General features: G+C 42.4%; 1 protein-coding gene across 1 annotated transcript in view; it reads left to right on the top strand.

Annotated features, from left to right (window-relative positions):
* The window catches only part of SACM1L (SAC1 like phosphatidylinositide phosphatase), a 52,746-nt gene extending 33,755 nt beyond the window's left edge, over nt 1-18,991 (top strand). Inside the window, exons 8-20 of the mRNA XM_051963222.1 lie at nt 1,264-1,365; nt 3,470-3,555; nt 4,756-4,842; nt 5,570-5,638; nt 5,739-5,818; nt 10,747-10,845; nt 11,945-12,083; nt 12,483-12,552; nt 12,660-12,732; nt 13,258-13,351; nt 13,476-13,568; nt 14,820-14,877; nt 17,103-18,991. Coding sequence (XP_051819182.1) covers nt 1,264-1,365; nt 3,470-3,555; nt 4,756-4,842; nt 5,570-5,638; nt 5,739-5,818; nt 10,747-10,845; nt 11,945-12,083; nt 12,483-12,552; nt 12,660-12,732; nt 13,258-13,351; nt 13,476-13,568; nt 14,820-14,877; nt 17,103-17,239 — 1,187 coding nt within the window. The 3' untranslated portion in view covers nt 17,240-18,991. The remainder of the gene's footprint in view (nt 1-1,263; nt 1,366-3,469; nt 3,556-4,755; nt 4,843-5,569; nt 5,639-5,738; nt 5,819-10,746; nt 10,846-11,944; nt 12,084-12,482; nt 12,553-12,659; nt 12,733-13,257; nt 13,352-13,475; nt 13,569-14,819; nt 14,878-17,102) is intronic.
* The last annotated feature ends 730 nt before the right edge of the window (nt 18,992-19,721 follow it).

Raw genomic sequence — 19,721 nt, 5'->3', positions numbered from 1 at the left:
ACTAGAGTTCTCTCTCTGTCATTCTTGTCAATGTCCCTGTCTCCTCCCCGCTTTTCTCTTTTTGCCTCCCTTTCTCCCGCTTATATATAAATATGCATACATGTGTTTATATACATGGAGATCATGCTTCTTGTTTAACAGAGAAAACCTAGGTTAAATTTCTTTTTCTTGCCTGTCTTAGTGCTTGCTCCTTAAATTTTCATTTGCTTTGCTCATTTTCTCATACCAGCTGTTGTAGCTAATTTAATTTTGTCTTAGAGTGTGTGGTAGTGATCTGGTTGATATTTTTCATGCTCAGTAGCTAGATGTGTTTTCTATTTTTAGTTTCATGTTGGGTAATCCACTTTTTTCTTTTAAAAATTGCTTTCACGTTTTCCTGAATGGATGTGCTGGAACTAATGAGCTGGCAACTGGATTTTCAAAGTAGGGCTCCTTTCCTTGATAAATTTGTTAACTTAGTCTCTTCTAGAGAGCTAGACAGGATATTAGGCAAGATGACAGTGTTGCATCTTACTGATCTCCTCCCCTGCTCAAACCTTCTCCTTTAAAGCAAACAATATATAGTAGCCATCGCATACAGATAAACGAGCTAGACGCAGATTAGGAAAATGTGATATTCTGGAGGTACAGATTTACCTAATCGCTGACTTTATTTTTCTTTTTTGTGAATCAGTAAACAATTAAAAAAAACAAACTCAAAACACTACCTCCCCTAAATAATATTTTTGAAATAGTTATTAGTTGTTAGGTTCTTTAACATTTCCTTGTTGCTGCATGGTTTAATTTACTTGAACACTTTAAAAAACAAAACGCTGTGATTTGATGGGTAGGTTGGTGCTATCCAGGAATGGCAAAGATCAGCGCTCTTCTCCCTCCCCATTTGTGCTTTCTGGAGACGCAGTGGCCAGAGGACTCGCTCTGGGATGGCCGTTCTCAGTTGCTAACACTCTTCCAATTCCGTTAAGCTGGCCTTTGGCCTGCCGACATGGTTCTGTACTTCTAGAAGCTGTGCCCGTTGTTGGCATCCATGTAAGATTCTGTCCTTTGCTCACCTGGGCTCACCCGCCCCTCGGAGAACTTCAGGGGAAAAGCCCAGCAGCTTCTCAGAAATAGGCGTGAAATGTTTATCCCAAACAGGAAATTAGAGTTGTGAGTCTGTCTAAGGAGTCACAAAGATCTGCATTTTTTAACCTTTTATCTTTGGGTGAAACCTGAACACATTCATGTGTCATTTCTGTTTTGTGTTTTTCTTAATGCTTTAAGTTATCACTATGCACTCTTGTTCCATTAATGGAAAGTATTTTGATTGGATTCTCATCTCGAGGAGGAGCTGCTTCCGAGCTGGAGTGCGCTATTACGTCCGAGGTAAGCAGGGAGCAAACCTCAGTGGAACTTTGGGATTAGAGGTGACGAATTTAACTTGTGAGATTTAGCCTGTTTTTGTTGTCATGGTTACTCTCTGGTTACTTATCTTGGGCTTCAGTGTCATAATTAGGTAAATTCTCCAATCCAGCCCCTAAACCTTTATGAAGTGCCTGCTATGGCCTAGGCATCATGGAGACAGAGGGCCTGCTCATCTTATTATCTAAAGGGGGAAGCAGCCCACAAAAGGAGGTAGGGGAGCTGGGGGGAAAGGGAGAGGAAGAGCAAGAAGGAAGTTTATTCCCTGGTGGTGAGATCAGGCAGGGCAGCAGAGACAGGCTAGGGATCAGGGTTAGGGTTAGTTCCACATCCAGATCTCCTGTGATTGTGGAAGGCAGGAAGTTTTCTTTGGTCTTTGTATCTTCAGCTCAGTGTCTAGTGCACAAGAGGAGCTTAATAAATGCCCACTTGTTTCTCTATTCAACTGTAGGTTTCCCTTCACTCTTAAAAGAGAAGGATTATTGTGTTTTATTGTGAGCATGAAAGCAGACTCAGAACTAGAATCACTCTCCTCGAATTCAGCCATACGTCGGAAAGGAACTGCTTTACCCTTCCATCATTACTAACGCTTTCTGTGCACTGTGGGAAGGTCCGGGGTTTTGTTAATTATTTCACATTCGTTTCCCCCTGTTTGAAAGCTCGATCGTATCTAAGTCTCTTCTCTAATGCTTCAGTGTCCTGGGAACTCACCCTGGTGGGTATTCCCACCAGAAGTGCCCATAACAGACCAGCCATGACTTTTCATCCTTATTGGGACATTATGTGTATGACAGTATTTAAAATTCCAGCAAAATTTCCTTTGTGTGCCATTAAAGAGAGTTAGAAGGGGCTTTAGCTTACTTAAGCTACCTCTTATTTAAAAGATGAGCTCATTGCTATCTAGAAAGGAAAAGGAACTTGGCTCCACAGGTTCATAATTAGTGAGTGGCAGATTGGGGAACATGGTAACTTACTAGTATTGTTAATAGGGTTCCTTTGCTGGAATATTTTCTCTTAAATAGACATTCTGGAGGAAAAAATAAGTCATGTTATACATTCTTAGAAATAATATCAAAAAATCACTGATAATGATTCTAACTTCTGATTTTTGTCACTAATTTAACACCCTTCTTGGACTCCCTTTTCATTTTGTTTATTTCTCATAGTTTATCACCTAATGGTCTTTTGTTTCAAACACATGTTTTCCCATCCCAGGTGTTTGTAATCTGATGAATTACTTGACTGACAATGTCTTAGTTAAACCTAGTTAAACCTACGAGTATTTTAAGTATGTGTAATTCCTACTATAGTTATTTCATAATGCAGGATGGGGAGAACATTTCAAGCATATATGGGACAATGTAAACAAAGGCACAAGTGGCAAAATAGGACCACGTAGCAGGGGTGGTGAGAAGTCCTGTTTGTCTGGAGTGTCAGGTCCATGGAGGGAAGTAATTTGGGTTAAATTGAAAAGGAAGGTGATACCAGGTATGGAGGATCTGGAATGATAGACTTAGGAGCCCCTGAAAGGGTCTAAGCAGCCAAGAGCTGTGTGGCCAGGTCAGAGTGAGGAAGCTGATGGATTGGGAGGGGAGAGAGCAGAAGGACAAGCCCAGTCTGGCAGCCGTGGCCCTGCCGGTCATGAGGACAGAGCGATAAGGGGCCTGTCATTGAGTGGGCAGAGAAGAGTCAGAGCCACCATAGCGGTGTTGAAGCATTGTAATTCTTGTGGCTTCCCTCTGGCCATTTCTAAGCTCTGGGGCTGGGCAGATAAGTCAAACCAGCCATATTCCAAATGCCTCGCTTCCTTGTCCCAAATGACTAAAGAACCTTTGCTAGGCTCTTTGTTCTTGGTTCAGGAAATATGTCCATTATGTTTGTACCTTTAAGACTTAGATGAAATGGGGCTTTTAATTTAGTTTCCTCATGAAGGTACTGTATTACCTATAATAAAATGATATCTCAAAATCAGTTTTATAATTAAAGCTTTCCAGTAATTCAGACTGGAATTGAGTTCATTAGCAAGGTGCTGTGGCTATTTTCTAATTAACTCTTTTTTTCTATTCAGGAATAGATTCTGAAGGCCATGCCGCCAACTTTGTTGAAACGGAACAAATTGTGCACTACAATGGGAGCAAAGCTTCATTTGTCCAGGTGGGGACAAGATAGCTTTGCTTTATCCCAGGGTCATGTACGTTCTATCCCTGTTAAATCCGTGCTAAACAAAGCTACTGAAGCAGGCCAGCCCCTTCCTACCTTTCACTAAAACCACAGTCCTCAAAGCAGGCTGGGGGAACTTTGGAGATGGAAAACGTGTCTGTTGTTTCAACTTGACCCTTTTAAAGCTGAAGTGACAGTGGGCAAATAGCTAAGAGAAGGAAGTAACTGAAAATTACTTTGAATTTGTGTTTAACTTCAGTGACCCAGAGGTGCAGTGCAAATTAAACACCGGGTTTTATTTGTGATTAATACTTGTTTTGTCACTTTCACAAGAACCCTTAGTGCCTTGTTGCTTTAGGGCTGTGGTTACTAAGATTGAACATTCATGGAAGGATGCCTAAAAGCAAGCTTTTCATGGGCTGTGACTCTTCTAAACCAGACACAGCCTGTCCTCCTCTCCTTTTAGAGGAAATGGTTTACTTCAGATTATCTGGGAACTAGGTAAAACTAATATAAAATAATGTATGGAGCTGAAATGAGACCTTATTAAAAAGGATACATCTGACATTTAAGAACACACTGCATTTAATTTAGGAGGGGCTCTGCTGGAATGCCTCTCATGTTTCTTACGTGGTTTATTTGGCCAGGAACCTGTTGAGGTAACTCTGGAGCAATATTGCATGAATAAATCACCTTAGGATCTCAAGGATACCGGTCACTACTTATGTGTCTGTGGCCAAGCCTGTGACCAACCACTTTGTCTTAGACTAGCTGGTCCTTGGTCCACCGATGTAGAGTCTGTCATGAAGCTGTCACTTGAGGTCTCTTTTTTTTTTTTAATTTTAATTTTTATTTAATAATTACTTTATATTGACAGAATCCATGCCAGGGTAATTTTTTTTTTTTTACAACATTATCCTTTGCACTCGTTTCTGTTCCAATTTTTTTTTCCCCTCCCTCCCTCCACCCCTTCCCCTAGATGGCAAGCAGTCCTTTATATGTTGGATATGTTGTAGTATATCCTAGATACAATATATGTTTGCAACTTGAGGTCTCTTGAGGGGAGACCTTTCTGACCCTAGGATTGTCTCCTGGGAAGCAAGAGTAGGAAAATGGTGGAGTAAGTGGACAGACAAGAAAGGGAAGCAGATACCCACCTGAGCCCCATTTCTGTTTCTGTTTTTGTTTTTTCAGACTAGAGGATCCATGCCCTTTTTCTGGTCCCAAAGACCAAATCTCAAGTATAAGCCAAAGCCACAGATCAACCAAGTGGCCAACCAGGTAGGTGCCCACCTGTGCCCCTCAGTGCCAGAAAAGTAGAGTCTGATTGGGAGGTGAGGGGCCTAAAGAGGAGCATTTCTCTGTCCCCTTAACACATATACACAGTGGAAGAATAGGATCTTCCCTGGCACCCCATAGTAATTGGAAGCATCTAATGAAATGATCAAGGCACTTTGCCAACACAGAGTTATCCACAAAGAGCTCTAGCCTAGGTTTTGGGGATTCCAGATTGTGTAGAAGCTCAGAGCTAAAGAGTGGTGGGCTCAGTATTTACCATTCGGTGTTGAGTGGAAGATGAGTAGTGTTACTAGTATTAATTCTCTTATTAACTATTATTAACTTTTAATGAAATGTTTCTTTGAACATTCAGAACAGGGGTCCTCAAACTACGGCCATGGGCCAGATGCGGCAACTGAGGACATTTATCCCTCTCACTCTGGGCTATGAAGTTTGTTTAGTTAAAGGCACACAAAACGAAATTTTTGTTTTTATTATAATCCGGCCCTCCCAACAGTCTGAGGGACAGTGAACTGGCCCCCTATTTAAAAAGTTTGAGGACCCCTGATTTAGAATATAGGCTTAATTTAGAATTAGCAAATAGTTCCTTAATTTAGTAAATATAAAGTAAATACAAGATTCATGGATTTTAAAACTTTATGAAATAATTTCTGTGAGGAATCTTACAAACCTGATAGTAAATTGTTATTCTTTTCCTTTTTTCCTTCAGATGGATGGTTTTCAGAGGCATTTTGACTCACAAATAATTACTTATGGAAAACAAGTCATCATTAATCTGGTATGCATCTAGAAAATCTTAAAAAAAAAAAAAAAAACTCTTACTCATCTGCTTTTAAGCAAACTTGAAAGAAAGCTATTGGTGTTTAAATTTTTCACAGGTTAACCAGAAGGGCTCAGAGAAGCCACTTGAACAGACATTTGCAAAAATGGTAACCTCCTTGGGAAATGGAAATATCAGGTACATGTAAATTGAAACTTGATTTTGTTATATACATTCAGAAGTTATTCCTAAAAGAATATTTTTAGGCATACATTAATTACTATTGCTGATGTCATTCTTTGTTTCTCATTTTGCTGTTGTCTTTTGAATGAAAAAGGAAAGCTCCGTGTAAGTGGGAAGATTTCAGACATTCTCATTGACTGCCCGCAGCCTTGGGTTCTGTCAGGTAGAACAGACGCTGCTTCCTAAGTCCTAAAAGGCAGAGTTGGGAAATACAGCAGCGTCGTGGGGGATGCAGGGAGGGACCGATCACAAGGGATCGGGGTCTCTCCCTCAGGAGCGGATGTGCTGGCAGGCGAGGAACAGCCCGCAGCCGGAGGGGCAACATGTCCAGGGCAGCCCATCTGCTGGTAGATCCTGGGTGGGCCATGAAGGAGACACAGACATGCATGTGCACACACATGTAACACCCATGTGCCTCACACTGTATGCATACACACACTCCCGAGGTCTGCGTTTGCCTTGTGGAAATCTTAGGAAGGGCTGAGCTTCATGACACAAATGCGATTCCCCACCCTTGGAATGGAGACATGGCAGCAGAGGCAGCCTGTCTTACACCAAGTGTGACAAATAAGCCCCCCCCCCCCCTCCTTCCTTCAGGTGTTTGTTCTTTCCTTTTCGGTTCAGCAAGGGGAAAGGATGGTTCCTCGTCTGTCAGTTCGCCTTCTCCCCGCAAAAGATTTTAGAAATAAGGGTTCAGCTCTCTCTGTTATATGATGTTTCATTTAGGCCTTTTTAACATCCTGAACCCACTTAGTAAAAACAGGTTTAGACACAAAAGCTTTTTTTTTCTAATCCTTCATGTTGATTTCTTAACTTTATACCATTGTCCAAGGTCTCATGGAGGACATAACAATGCAACTTGGTTTTTCTAAATCAAATTTTAGCTCCTGTTAGAGAAGGAAGGTGGAACTTTGAGAGATCAGCAGAACCCTTCCTTACCCACAGGTGTTTTTAGAGGCTCACAGCGTCATGCTTGCCCCCCATTTGGACTTCTTGGGCAGTGGTCTGCACGTCGGCACACCGCTAGCCAGCATGGGTGACTGAGGGGTGACCTGGGGCCCCTGTGCCCGCTGGCTCAATGTTTCCATCTCGTCTCTCTGGGCCGCACCATGCCCATTCTTTCCCCAGCAGACAAAGCAATCTCTGTGGGGCTCGGGGCGGGGGAGGCACCCCGATGCTGCACTCACGAGGGCAGGGGGAGCATTTAGGGGGATTAGGAGGTCCATTCAGATTGGGGGCAACTCGGGCTACTGACGTTCCCTCTTCTTGGCCTGCCCCCACAGCTAGGAGCCCACGGGGCTTCCCACCTCTTGTGCCAGAGACCACTTTAATAGTCTAGGTGGGACTATGGACCCTTTCTCAGAATAATGTTGGAAATAGGGACAGCTCAGAGGCTCAGTGGATAGAGCTGGGCCTGGAGTCAAGAAGACCAGAAGGCACATCTAGCCCCAGATAGTGCTGGCTGTTTCCCTGAGCAAGTCACATAACCCGTCTCCCTCAGTTTTCTCCCCTGTCAGGTGGGGATTCTAGCAGATCCTACCTCCAGGGTTGTTGTGAAGATAAGTAATATTTAGTGCCTTCCTCATAGTAAGCACTAATAATGCTTGTTCCCTTCTCCCCTAAAGAAACGAAGGAAACACTAAATTTCAATTACAAGTTAGTGGAAATAGTTCTATTTTTCCAATCCCAGTTCTCAGAGCCCAAAGGAAGAACCCTTCCATGAGAGAAGTTGGGAGTTAATCTAGTCAGCCTCAGAGATGGCCCTTGAGGGCCTGGTGTTTTTTGCCTTCCGAATTCGAGGTGTCCCACGGGCTTCCTTCCATTGGGCATTTCTCATAGTAGGTGCTTAGTAAGTGTCTGAGGAGGTGGCAGGTCCCCAGAATCAGAGCCTTCAACAAATGATCCCATTATTGGGGCTTCTTTGGCATTGGCCCACATGTCAGCCTAGGTCACTCCGGGGCCCTTAGAGTTGAAGTGGGAGAAGACCCGTCTCCGGAGCCTTTTTAGATGATGAAGGGGAAACTTGTGTTGTAAGGAAGATGGTTTTGTCATCATCGGAAGGGTCTCCCCGAGTTTCCTTCCCTATACCTCCGGGAAAAGGGGAAAGGGGACCCACCACCAGGGCCCACACGGAGAGGGCTCAGGCTTGCCAGGAAGGGAGCTGCGCTCGGTCCAGGCCCTGAGTTGGGGATGAGCTGTGTGGTGGTGGGATACTGAAACAAGAGCAGTGACGCGCGGTCAGGGAGGGCCCATGGAGCAGGGGCCCCAGTCATCAGCTGGGCCGGCCTTGTCCTGGGACTCGGTGCTTTCTCAGGGAGGCGGAGGGACCGTTCCCGCCCCTGGACAAGGCGGCAAAGGGGCAACATGGGGACTGAGCGACCGAGAGGCGGAAAAGGCCTCAGAGGGCAGGCCCGGGCTGCGACTCCTACCGCAAGGGGGGATTAGGAGGAGGGAAAGCCTAGAGGCAGAAGAGGCTGCTCTGGGCTCCCGCTAAGGAGGCCACAGCGGCTGGGGCCAGAGGAGAGGTGTAGAGGTGGAGCCTGTGAGAGCTTCTGGAGGCCCCGGCCCACGCGGGCGAAGTCCCTCAGGGAGATGAGCCCGAGAGGAGAGGCCCTCCTGGAGGCGGGGCCGGGCGCAAGGAGCCTGAGCTCGGCCAGAGGGGCCGTGGTGGGGCCCGCGGGGGAGGTGGAATGTCTGGGGGTCAGAAGTGCGCGGAGGGAGACAGGAATTCACTTTAGTCAGGCTTCTGGGAAGGGACAGAGAGGGGCACGTGCTCGGAGGTCCCGGGGCATGTCTCCCCACGGAGGGACGAGCCCTTGTAGGGGACAGCACAGGGACAGCCACTTCCGGGGGGTGGGGGTGCCCGGAAGCTGAAGCCTGAGAGCTTTGTCTTCCTTCTCCTTCATGCCTCCCTCAGACCTCCCCTCCAGATGGGGGCGCCCTCTCTCATCAGATGACACTATGCTATTGACTGTGCTAGGGCAGAGTAGACTCCAAAGTCCTTGGGCAGGGACGTTTCCGGCTTTGCCCTCGTACCCCTAGTGCGGGGCATGGCTGGTGAGCATTTAACGAATGTTTTTTACTTACAAAGAAGGCGTAATAAACGCCGGAGGCGCCATGTGCGCGTGTAGGGAGGGGCTGAACCTGCCTTCTTCAGAACTGGCTGCCTGGATGGTGCCTGCGGGGCGCGCGGCTGTGCTGGGAGGCGTGGGGGGCGCAGTCCGCCCTTACTCCTGTAATACATCCCATAAATGGGAAACCATTTTTCCTTGAAGAAAGGAAGATTTGTACTTCAGACGTTCCCGAGTTTTATAGTAGTTACTAGAAGCTACAAATATTTTGAGTAGGAATAAAACAAATACCGAGCCTCAAATAGGAGCTGGTTAATGAGCTAAATGCTTCTCTGGACAAGTCAGTCTTACTCGGCTTCACTTCCCATTGCTTCAGACTTTGAAACTTAAATTTAAAATTATCAAAGCCTCGCCCTCATCTTACAAGTGGTGCTGTAATAATTACAGAAATTAGGAGCTTTAGGCTTGTCTTGAAAGCCTTCATCAGCCCCTGCAAATGCCAATATTTTAGTTAAATCAGACTAATTTCTAAAAAAGCCATTTGTGTAATTTGTTTCTCTTCACTCCTCTTTCCCCTGTGGATTCAAATTTAGCAGCCTCGCCCCCAAACAGAATCGGAATGTGAATGTGTTCCTCTCAGTCAACAGAATGTGAGGGGCTGTTAAATGTGGAGCACATTTTACTATCCATTTGGCTTACTTAGCGCAGCGAGTTCAGTTGAAATTGAGACAGAGAATTAAACAGGTCATGGACCTAGAAGCCGTTGTAGTAGAACCGTGTGAGAAAAGAGTTCTATCCAGAATCATTTGCACTTGAAAATATTTCAGGGAAAATTTGAAATATAATTCTTAGCATATATCTGTTCTCGTTAGAAGGCATGCAAGACAGAAATAAAATTTTCTGTGTGGGAACTCCCACATGCACATAAATAGCTGAAGAAGCCATTTATGCCTTAGTTATGAAGGAGGCAGGACTCTTGTCATCTCATTCTGGAAAAAAGACCTTCTCTTTATCTCTTCCCAATGCCATAAAACCTAGGAAGGAAGAATTAGGTCCTTCTTCACACTGGCTGGCCTGGCAGTGGGGAGACTCCCTATCAGAGACCCCACCCCAGGCAAGAGCTGGCTATCATGCAGCTTTGTGGGCCGACCTGCCCAGTGACCCTGGGGTCCAGACAGGAAGCTGGTTACCAACACTCTTAGCTTCACTTCACCAATCAAAACTAGTTAGCATTGCTATTAGATTTTATTTTTGTAAGTATACTAATATCCATTTAAAATTCTAAAACATATGTCATTTTCTCTTACAACATAGATTTCTGAAACTTTTTTTTTTAACAAATATTTTGATCTTTGACTGATTAAATTTCAAACTCCTGCAGAATAGGAGCCATCTTTCTGCACTCTCCAACCTACCTTTCACGCTACTTGGTGGATTAAATTGAATCCAGTTTGTTGTAGATATTTTAATTCCATCTCTTTTTCAAATGTTCTTGTTCGGAGGAGAACCAGTTGCCCTTAATGCGTGCAGGATGATTGAGCCTTTCTTTTCTGTAGGCATGGGCCTCCCCACGGGTTGAGGCCCCTGGCCCAGAGGGCTCTACTCGAGCCTTCTTCTGTAGGTTCTCCGGGTCTTCTGCCATATGTATGCACAAGGAAAGAGGGAACATGCATCCCATTATATCCAGGACTCTTTCCCCGGGGTGAATGCAAAGTTAGGACAAGAGTCCCTTTTTCCTCAGGAATGGGTGTGGTGACAGGGGTAATAAGAAATGTTTTATTTATTTTCTGAATATCTTAATCTTTTGCATAGATATATTGCATTTGACTTCCACAAGGAATGTAGTAAAATGAGATGGGATCGTTTGAGTATTTTGCTGGATCAAGTAGCTGATCTTCAAGATGAATTTTGGTAAGCTTGTATTACCTTGTATATAGTAATATAATTAGTGGTGTAAACAGTTGGCTAGTAGGCTTTCAGAAGTCAGTTAGCAAACTATAAGGTCAGATTATAGATTTAGGAAGTGACACATGTCATAACGAATATTGTTTTGAATTTGTTGGGTTGTGAAGACCTGGGATCATATTCCCCCAGGGACCAGTTATCTGTTTGACCTTTAGTTTCCTCATCTGCAAAATGGGATTAACATATGCCATATCTGCCTCCTAAGGTTGTTGCAGTGTTCAAATTAGAACTATAAGTAGAACATTTTGCAAAGTATATAAATTTCAATTTATGACTTCTCATGCATACATGCAACTAGGTAGCGCCATAGTGCATCATTCATTGGGCCCGCTGTCAGGAAGATTCAGCTTCCTGAGCTCAAATGTGGCCTCAGACATTAGCTGTGTGATCTTGGGCAAGTCACTTCTTTGTCTTAGTTTCCTTATTTATAAAACGATCTAGAGAAGGAAATGGCCAAAAAAAAAAAAGACACCCGTATCTTTGCCATGAAAATCCCAAAAGGCATCAGAAAGACTAAACAAAAATGTGCTTTTAAACTGTCTAGAAAGAGCCAACTGTTGGTCTTTCTATAATTTTTAGAAAATTGAAAGATGTATAAATAAAATATACCCTTTTGTTTCATATGTAATAGTTGACAAGAAAAAATTGGATACTTGATGATTTTTACATGTGAAGTTTACCATTTAAAATTATTAAATTTCTAATTTTCTTTTAGACAATTTAATTTTCTAAAACTCTAGTGCTTACTTCACTGCAAAGTATATAGTGCAGATATTTATATAGTTAGATTAATGTGGGAGGGACATAATCATGACTTTTTTAGATGCTTGTGACATCTCTCATGAAATGGGAGACAGTGTCTTTTTTATGCTTGGGTTCCTACCTCATTGCTACCACAAAGTGTAGTGAAGGCTTCTCCATCAGAGACCACATCTCTTATCACTGCTTCCTGTTTCAGAAAAACTTGGAGGAATTTCAGAAGACAAACTATATTTGTACAAGATAATTGTCCAGCTATAAAGATGTTTATACACAAATGTTTTAGTTATTTTCTAGTGGACGTTAATGGCAAAGTGGTGACAAATCAGGAAGGAATTTTCCGTAGCAACTGTATGGACTGTCTGGACAGGACCAATGTGATCCAGAGCCTGTTGGCCCGCCGCTCTCTTCAAGCCCAGCTCCAGGTAGGGCTTCTCCATGTAGGGATGCCTAACTGGGGAAATTCTGTTTTTGAAGAAAGTAAACCTCTCTCTTCTCTTGAAGCTTGGAGAAGTAACCAAATAGAGCCTGACTTTCCAAGTTATATTAACATTTATCCCGAGTGCATGTTACTATATTCCAGATTGCTTCAAAACCAAGTAAATCATAAGTAGCAACTTTAATTGTACTAGTCTGATCCTCTTGTGAAAAAGAGAGAGAGAGAGAGAGACGCAGAGACAGAGAAAAAGAAAAGTAGGGAGAGAGAAAAGGGATGTTGTTTAGTTGTCTTGGTTTTTTTTTTTTTTTTTTTTTTTTGAGACTAAATATATGCCTCTTTTCTCCTTAAAATTCAATCTACCATGTTTTTCTCGTATGGAATCCAGAGAATCGGTATTTTGCACGTAGGACAGAGGATTGAAGAACAAGCTGACTTTGAGAAAATTTACAAAAATGGTAGGTAGCCTCTTGGATAGAAGTGAAAGTTGTTACTTTGAAATATAGTCTCATTTGGTAGGTAGGAGTTTTGTTTGCCATTTGAACTTCTCTTTTTTTGTTCACAGCATGGGCTGATAATGCAAATGCTTGTGCCAAACAATATGCCGGAACTGGTGCCTTGAAGACTGATTTTACCAGGCAAGTCAGGGCTAAACATCACACTAAAGACAACTCTGTTTGGTCCTGTGAGGTCACATATTTGCTACATTTTAATATCTCCTTTGAAATAAAATAGGAATTATTTAGACCTTTCCATATCAGAATCTATGGTAAAACATCTTTACATGGAGAACTAAGATGTCTTTCTTGTCTTCGTAGCCTGAGCTAGGAAATTGTTGATTTTATTTTAAACTCATGTTTACTTTGATTTTCAATTTTTTTGCGTTATATGTGGCAGTCTGGAGAGTCCACATCCTACTTACTCCTTTACTCATGACTTAGCCAGATCCTAGTTGGCCAGCAGGTCAGATATAGCAGCCTGAATATTTCTCCCACTTTGGATAATGGTGGTATATGTATATATCAGTTCTTTATGAATTATGGCAATATTGATCACTTGTCTTATTGCTCATAACTTTCTCCTTTCCACTTTTAAGAAATAAGTGTTTACTACATAATGTTACATGTTAAAAACATAATCTTCAAATCACCTTTCTTGTGTAGAACTGGGAAGAGAACTCAGTGGGGGCTGATATTAGATGGCTGGAACTCGCTGGTGCGCTACTACAAAAACAACTTTTCAGATGGCTTCCGACAGGTAAGTGGGCCTTTGAGATGTGAGAGAATCCATGGGCAGGACTACAAGGGTTCCAGTTGGCCACATAATGAAGGGATCGCTTGGGATGTGTTTATGAAGGCATTAATCCACCTCTCTCTTCTAGGACGCCATAGACTTATTTCTTGGAAACTATTCAGTGGATGAAGTAGAATACAATAATCCACTACATACACAAAAGGATTGGAAATTCTTGGCTGTAAGAAAATTTAATATTTTTCTTTTGGAAATTATCTTTATTTTTCAGTTTTTTACTGTACTCCTATTCTGCTAGAATACTGCCAAAATCTCTTGATTTTAGAACATCATCGGCACTTAAGTGAACTTGTATACACATTCCCTTTGTGGGATGATTCAAACCCTTTATTATGGCTTCATTCTGCTTTTCTTGTCTTCTTACACAATTTTTATTGTGGTTTAGAGATGTATGTGCTTAAAGGAATTGTGTTGGCTTCTTAATTTTGATGTCAGCCAGCAAGGAATTGCTCACATTGATCACAAATGTGTTATTGCTGAGCTTAAGAAGTTTTGTGTCTGGCAAGGGCACTTAGTGTACATTTGGTCCCTCTGCCTCTTTCTTTCTCCCCCCATTTATGGCATAAGCATCAAGGTTGTGTCCTCCAAGATGCTCTCTTTCAGTGGCCGTCCAAGAGCCCGCTCTGGCCAGGAGTGTTTGCATTCTAATAGAGAGCTCTTAGAAACCCAGATCCAAGGGAAAGAATGCTCCTCTGATAACAGTCTTTCAGCCTTCTTGATTAAGAACAGCAACGAGAACGTTGTTGCTGTTGTTGCCCCTCATATCACATCCCATCCACCTGGGAAGTCTGCCCAGGAGGCAGCTCTGATCTTGGAGACTGAGGCAAACAAATCATTTTATGCTCGGTGTCCCATTTCCCTTGTTTGATGAGCTATGACTGCCTCAGTAGTACAGAGAACATGGTGGAAACCTTTTTAAAAAGCTCCTGACTTGGAATGATGCTGTGGCGAGGACACTAGGAGAAAAGCCCAGAATTTTGGGTTCTAATCCTTCCTTTGCTTTTAAGTCATGTAACCTCTCTGGATTTTAGTTTCTATTTATTTGTACATCAAGAGTAAATAAGAAAACTTATCTTTTACTGTATTTAAAACCCTCCAATTCTTTGACTTAGGTGTGATTGTTATATAGGAGACCAGGACAAATCTCCTCCAATCCCCATTTTTTCCAAAATCAAAAAACCTTGGAGGCCAGGATTACTTGTCCCATTGATAGAAAGATTGGAGGGAGGGGGGGGGGGGGAGTCAGTTTACTGATTTTAGATTTAACAAGGCTGAATTCTCTTATGATTTCTTTTTTAAGGGGGAGGAAGGGAGGAAATGAGGAGCGTGGCATAAAATATTTGTAGTTGACCTTGCCCCAGCTAAGTAGAATTCTTAAATGTTTGGTGTTTTTTTTTTTTTTTTTTCTCCCCAGTTGCCTATTATCATGGTTGTTGCCTTTTCAATGTGCATTATCTGTTTGCTTATGGCTGGTAAGTCCATTCTTATTCCATCCTTAAATCTTTAAATCATCACATTAACATCCATGGATATACACATGTGTATATATGTATATATTTCGCTGCATCTGGTTTTGACTAAGTTTAATAAGATCTAATTGGTTTATTGTTTAGCTATAGTAGTTTAAAAAAAAAAAAGATTCAGCTGCTCAAAGAAGTTAGGTCAAAAATTCATTTTTTATTATGTGCTAATATTTTGCTAGAAATACATCTTTTAATTTGTTGAGTTAACTGTAAAAAATGCCCCTTTTAAACTTTTTTTGACCTTCCTTAGAAGTTCCCATTATAGCTAAATAAGCATATAGGAGAAAATTGGCAGAAATACTTTTCTATTTCTGATTAAATTGTGCGGCATATATTCTCTGATGTATTCATTAAGTCATTAAACATTTGCTAGGTGCCTCCTATGTGCCAGACACTATGTATAGATCTGGTGATTAAAAAAGGAAAGCAAAAGACAGTCCCTGACCTAGAGCTCACAGGCTGATGAGAAACCAAAATAACCAAACAGCTGCATAGAGACGGGCCATCTCCAGTTTCAGTAAGATATAATGGGGAAGAGAGGTGGTACTGGAAACAACAGGGGTCAGAAAGGCTCATGTAAAAGATAGGATCGTAGTTAGGAGGGGACTATGGACCCAGAGAATGTTCTGGGCAGAAAGGAAGAAGGCCTGGAGGTCAGACGGAGGGACAGGCGGGAGGCCACAGACCCCAGATCTAAGAGGACGGGTGTGGGAAATAAGCTGTAAGACTGGAAAGGGACAGAGGGCTTTGGATGCCAGATGGCATTTTCTGTTTGATCTTGAGGCAATAAGAAGCCCCTGGTACTTATTGAGGAAGGAAATGACATCATCTGGCTTGTGTTTTGGGGACATCCCAAAGGATGGGTTGGGATGGAGAGTGGGTTGGAGCAAGGAGAGCCTTGAGCCAGCCGAGCCCCTGGTGGCCATTGTACCTGTCTGGTAGGAGCGGGGGGCCTCCTCCAGGGTAGGGGGATGATGGGGAGAAGGGCTGCCTTGGAAGGGGCGCTGCAGGGGCCGCCTCAGACAAGAGTTGGCATGTGGAGGAGTGGGAGGGGTAGGTGGGTCGTGTTGTACGCATGCGGCCACCTGCCTGTGTGTGTGCGCGCGCATGTAATCCACACTAAATGAGGCACAGTGATCCCGCCTAGCAGGACGGGTTCTTGGGCAGCCTGTGGATGCCTGAGGCACCCATGGTGGTGTAGCAGAGAGAGGAGGAGCCATTTAGGTGGCCCCCATGGCATTGGCGTGGAGGCGGGACAGTGGCACGGGGAGGGGGAGGAGGGACTGGATTGTGCCCAGGTGAGAGTGGGGCAGTGTCGGCAGAATGACGGGTGTGACTGAGGAGCACCTTTGGTGATTGGAGATCAGTCTTCAATTAATCGATCTTCAGAGTAAAGAAGTCCTCTAGGGGAGGGGGGCATGGGACTAGGACTGAGAGAAGAGGTAGTGGGGGTAGGGGGTAGGGATCTGTAGAGGGGAGCTCACTTCCATCAGCTGCCACGGAGACTCGGATTTGTTCTAGTTCCAGTCAGGTGAAGATCCCGCCCTGCCTCTGGAATTGCTAATTTTGTTAAAGCACAGTAGCCTTGCCACTGGTTTGTTCTGTTCTTATAAGCACTGTGTCTGATTGCTAGTCTCCAAAGCCATGTTTTACCAGTTGTTGGTTTTAAAAAGAGCAAAATAGAAGAAGTACCTGGAAAAAATACGGAGATGGGAACCAGGGGAGGCAGCCTTCCTGCCCTGCCCCAGCCCGTGTATAGGTGTCTATGTATTTCCTTAGTTTCGTGGTCAGAAACTTTATACTAGTTTCCACTTCAAAGAGGAAGCCTAGGAAAATAGACCCTTTCTACCTCGGGCCTGGTATGGCTCTTTGTAGTTTATAGATTTAATATTTTGCAGGAATATGTATATTGTGTAAAGTGAGATGCTGTATGTTTATGTTTGAAGTAAAATTTTTTAAATAGTTTCTTATAATGCCGTCTAAAAATGGTAATTATTTGTGAGGTGTGATGTAACTTATTTTAGTTTTGAATCTTAAAAAGAACAATTTCATTCACTTTTGACTAGATGTGATTATTATAATTGTGCTAATAATTGGATTGGATAATTGTGCTGAACTGATAAAGATCTAGCACTAAATTGTACTAATTTTCTTTCTTTTAACAATCTAAACAGGTGACACGTGGACAGAAACATTGGCCTATGTTCTCTTCTGGGCAATTGCAAGCATTGGAACATTTTTAATCATTATTTATAATGGCAAGGATTTTGTTGATGCTCCAAAACTGGTCCAAAAAGAAAAGATAGACTGAATTTGTATTTGTGGAAAGCGGCTTGGCCTAGAAGATTCCACAATTCAGAATTGGAGTCTTTACTGATCTGCTTTCCACACCAGCCAGGTGTCTTCTTAGCTTTTTTTATCTTTAGAAAAAAGCAAATCCTATACTTTATTTAGTGATGGTGACATTCAATTGAAATCTGGTGGTACAGCCATCTTCAGAATGATCTTCTAAATAGTGCATTAGTTGGAAGTGGGATCCTCCCAATTAGAACAATGCAGGTCAAAGTCATGGTGATGTTTTTGGCTTTAAAGCCTGCCAGAATTTCAACCCAGATTCTGCTGAACGGAATAGGAGAGCTAGAGGAATCTACTTATCCAACTGGTGCAGTATTGGTAATGTATAAACTAAATTGAGCTTCTTTCACTATTTAAAATAGCAAAATTATTTTTCTAGCTTGAGTTTCATTCTTGTCATCTCAGAACCAATCATAATTGACAAGTCTCTGTTTTGTGGACTTCTGTTAAAAGCTAAAACTTGTTGATGCTAATAACTTCTATGAAAAGGTTAATCTTGTTTCCATCTAATAGTTTGATTAAAATCTTTGAAGTTTTCATTTCAGGGGTCTCTGAATATGCTGGTGAATGTTTGAATTGTACTACATCCCCACCACACTCTCCTGGCAATACTTTTGTCATTGCAGTTAGACTGACCACTTCAGTGTGAAGAGAAAGCTTAGGGAGAATTCTCTTTTCTTTCTAAAGAAGGTACATGAAATCAAAGAAGAATGAATGTAAAGCCTCTTTTCTTTGTGATGTTCTACTCTTGAGCTAAAGGCCCAAAGCATCCGTGTTTGATTGTCACGGAGGGCGAGATGTGCCCCTGAGCCTTCCAAGAAGGATCACCCGGCCTCCAAAGAGCCGAGGGTTTGGGGGAGGACCCCGTCTTTGCACTGGGAGCGGCAGCCTCCTTTCCACACGTGGTACTGGTGACAGCATTGACTACGTACGTGACTTCTGCTGTTTATCGGTGTGTCTCTCAAATCTAGAACTTCAAGTCATAGTTCTCTTAATCAAGGACCAATGTCAACTTTAATTTATGTACAAAAATAGAAAGGAAATACGCTTTCAAAGCTACGCGTAGTTCTAATTGTGAATACAACTGCATATTCAAATCGCAATTATGAAGTCCGACATTCTAAATCTATATAAGATAGTTGCCACCATTAAAAGATAATTCACTTAAAGCACTGCTCCAGTGTGTCAGTGTTGTGCTTGAAAATATGTACAGTTTCTTTGTTTCAAGAGTACTGATTCATTTTATCTTTAAATGTTTCTAAAAGCCCTTTTGTTTCAAGATTATCTTTTGTTAGCACTCATAACGAGAAGCTGTTGCTTTTAGAACTTGTATGGAAATAATAGTTGAAAAATCTTGTATAGTTTAAACTCAGTCATCAAAGGTATAATGACTAAGATATAAGTGGACTACTTGTTCTTAATATGTAAATAAATGTAATTTGCTCCAAAGACAGATGGACTATGGGATCTGCTATGTCTATTGTAGTACATAATCCAAAAGCTTTTAGCCATTTCATGCTAAAAACTCGTTTCACCAACTGCAACAAAGACCAAATCTGAACTGCAAATCTGGCTGCTTTGAAGAGATGGATTAATTTAGGTTTATTAGTTTCTAGGGTATATCTTTCAAAATTCTACAGTGGTTTTATTTCATATATTGTATATCTGCAAATGATAATAAAACTTCACTTTCTTTTCTAACTCCTGACATCGTTGTTCCTGTACTCTTAATTTGAAGATCTGTGTGCTTTTTCTCCCTTTAAATTGTAGATAGGACCAAGAAGATATTGGAGAGATTGTAACAAACCCTCATTTCAGCTATTCTTTTTGTAAAATGGGTTATATTTGGTTTTGCTTAAAAACCTAGGTTTCAACTGATAAGTTATAGATGCATTAATCCCTCATCTTGTGAAGACACAGCCTGCTCCAAGCCACATATTCAAAGAAGAGAACTTTGTAATTGTCCTAATGTCCCAGAGGCTTTCAGTGATTCCTGATTCCCTGGAACAGAGTTGTTTCTGTGTGCTGCTGGTTGTGACTAATGCAGAATCTTGCCAGTCCTTTGAAAGCGTTGTTGACATTTCATGTGACTTAACAGCGATGTTCCCGCTCAGCTCTACATGACAGAGCAACTTTGAGATGGCTTCTGTGTGACAACTTACAATCCAGGATGACCCAGGTCGGACCTCTCCTCGGGATGAGAGTCCTCTGCTTTCTGGACTTATTCCTTCCCTCAGTCATCTCTACTCCCCAGCTCTGCTGTCACTCACTCTGCTCATCTGGGTGATTTATGCTCTAGAATGAGTATAAATCTTCTCTGTCTTCCCTCAGCCAGGTCCTGCCCTTTAAAAAGCCTCACCATTGTCTTGTCAGAGGAAAAGTGATCCTGACTGCCTTGTTAGTTCTCAGGCCTCAACCTCCAGGCCAGGGGCGAGAGG

The sequence above is a fragment of the Antechinus flavipes genome, chromosome 5 (genome assembly GCF_016432865.1).
Source record: "Antechinus flavipes isolate AdamAnt ecotype Samford, QLD, Australia chromosome 5, AdamAnt_v2, whole genome shotgun sequence".
NCBI classification, from domain to species: Eukaryota; Metazoa; Chordata; class Mammalia; order Dasyuromorphia; family Dasyuridae; genus Antechinus; species Antechinus flavipes.
The sequence above is the reverse complement of the archived record's forward strand: the minus strand, read 5'-3'. Positions and strand labels throughout refer to the sequence as shown.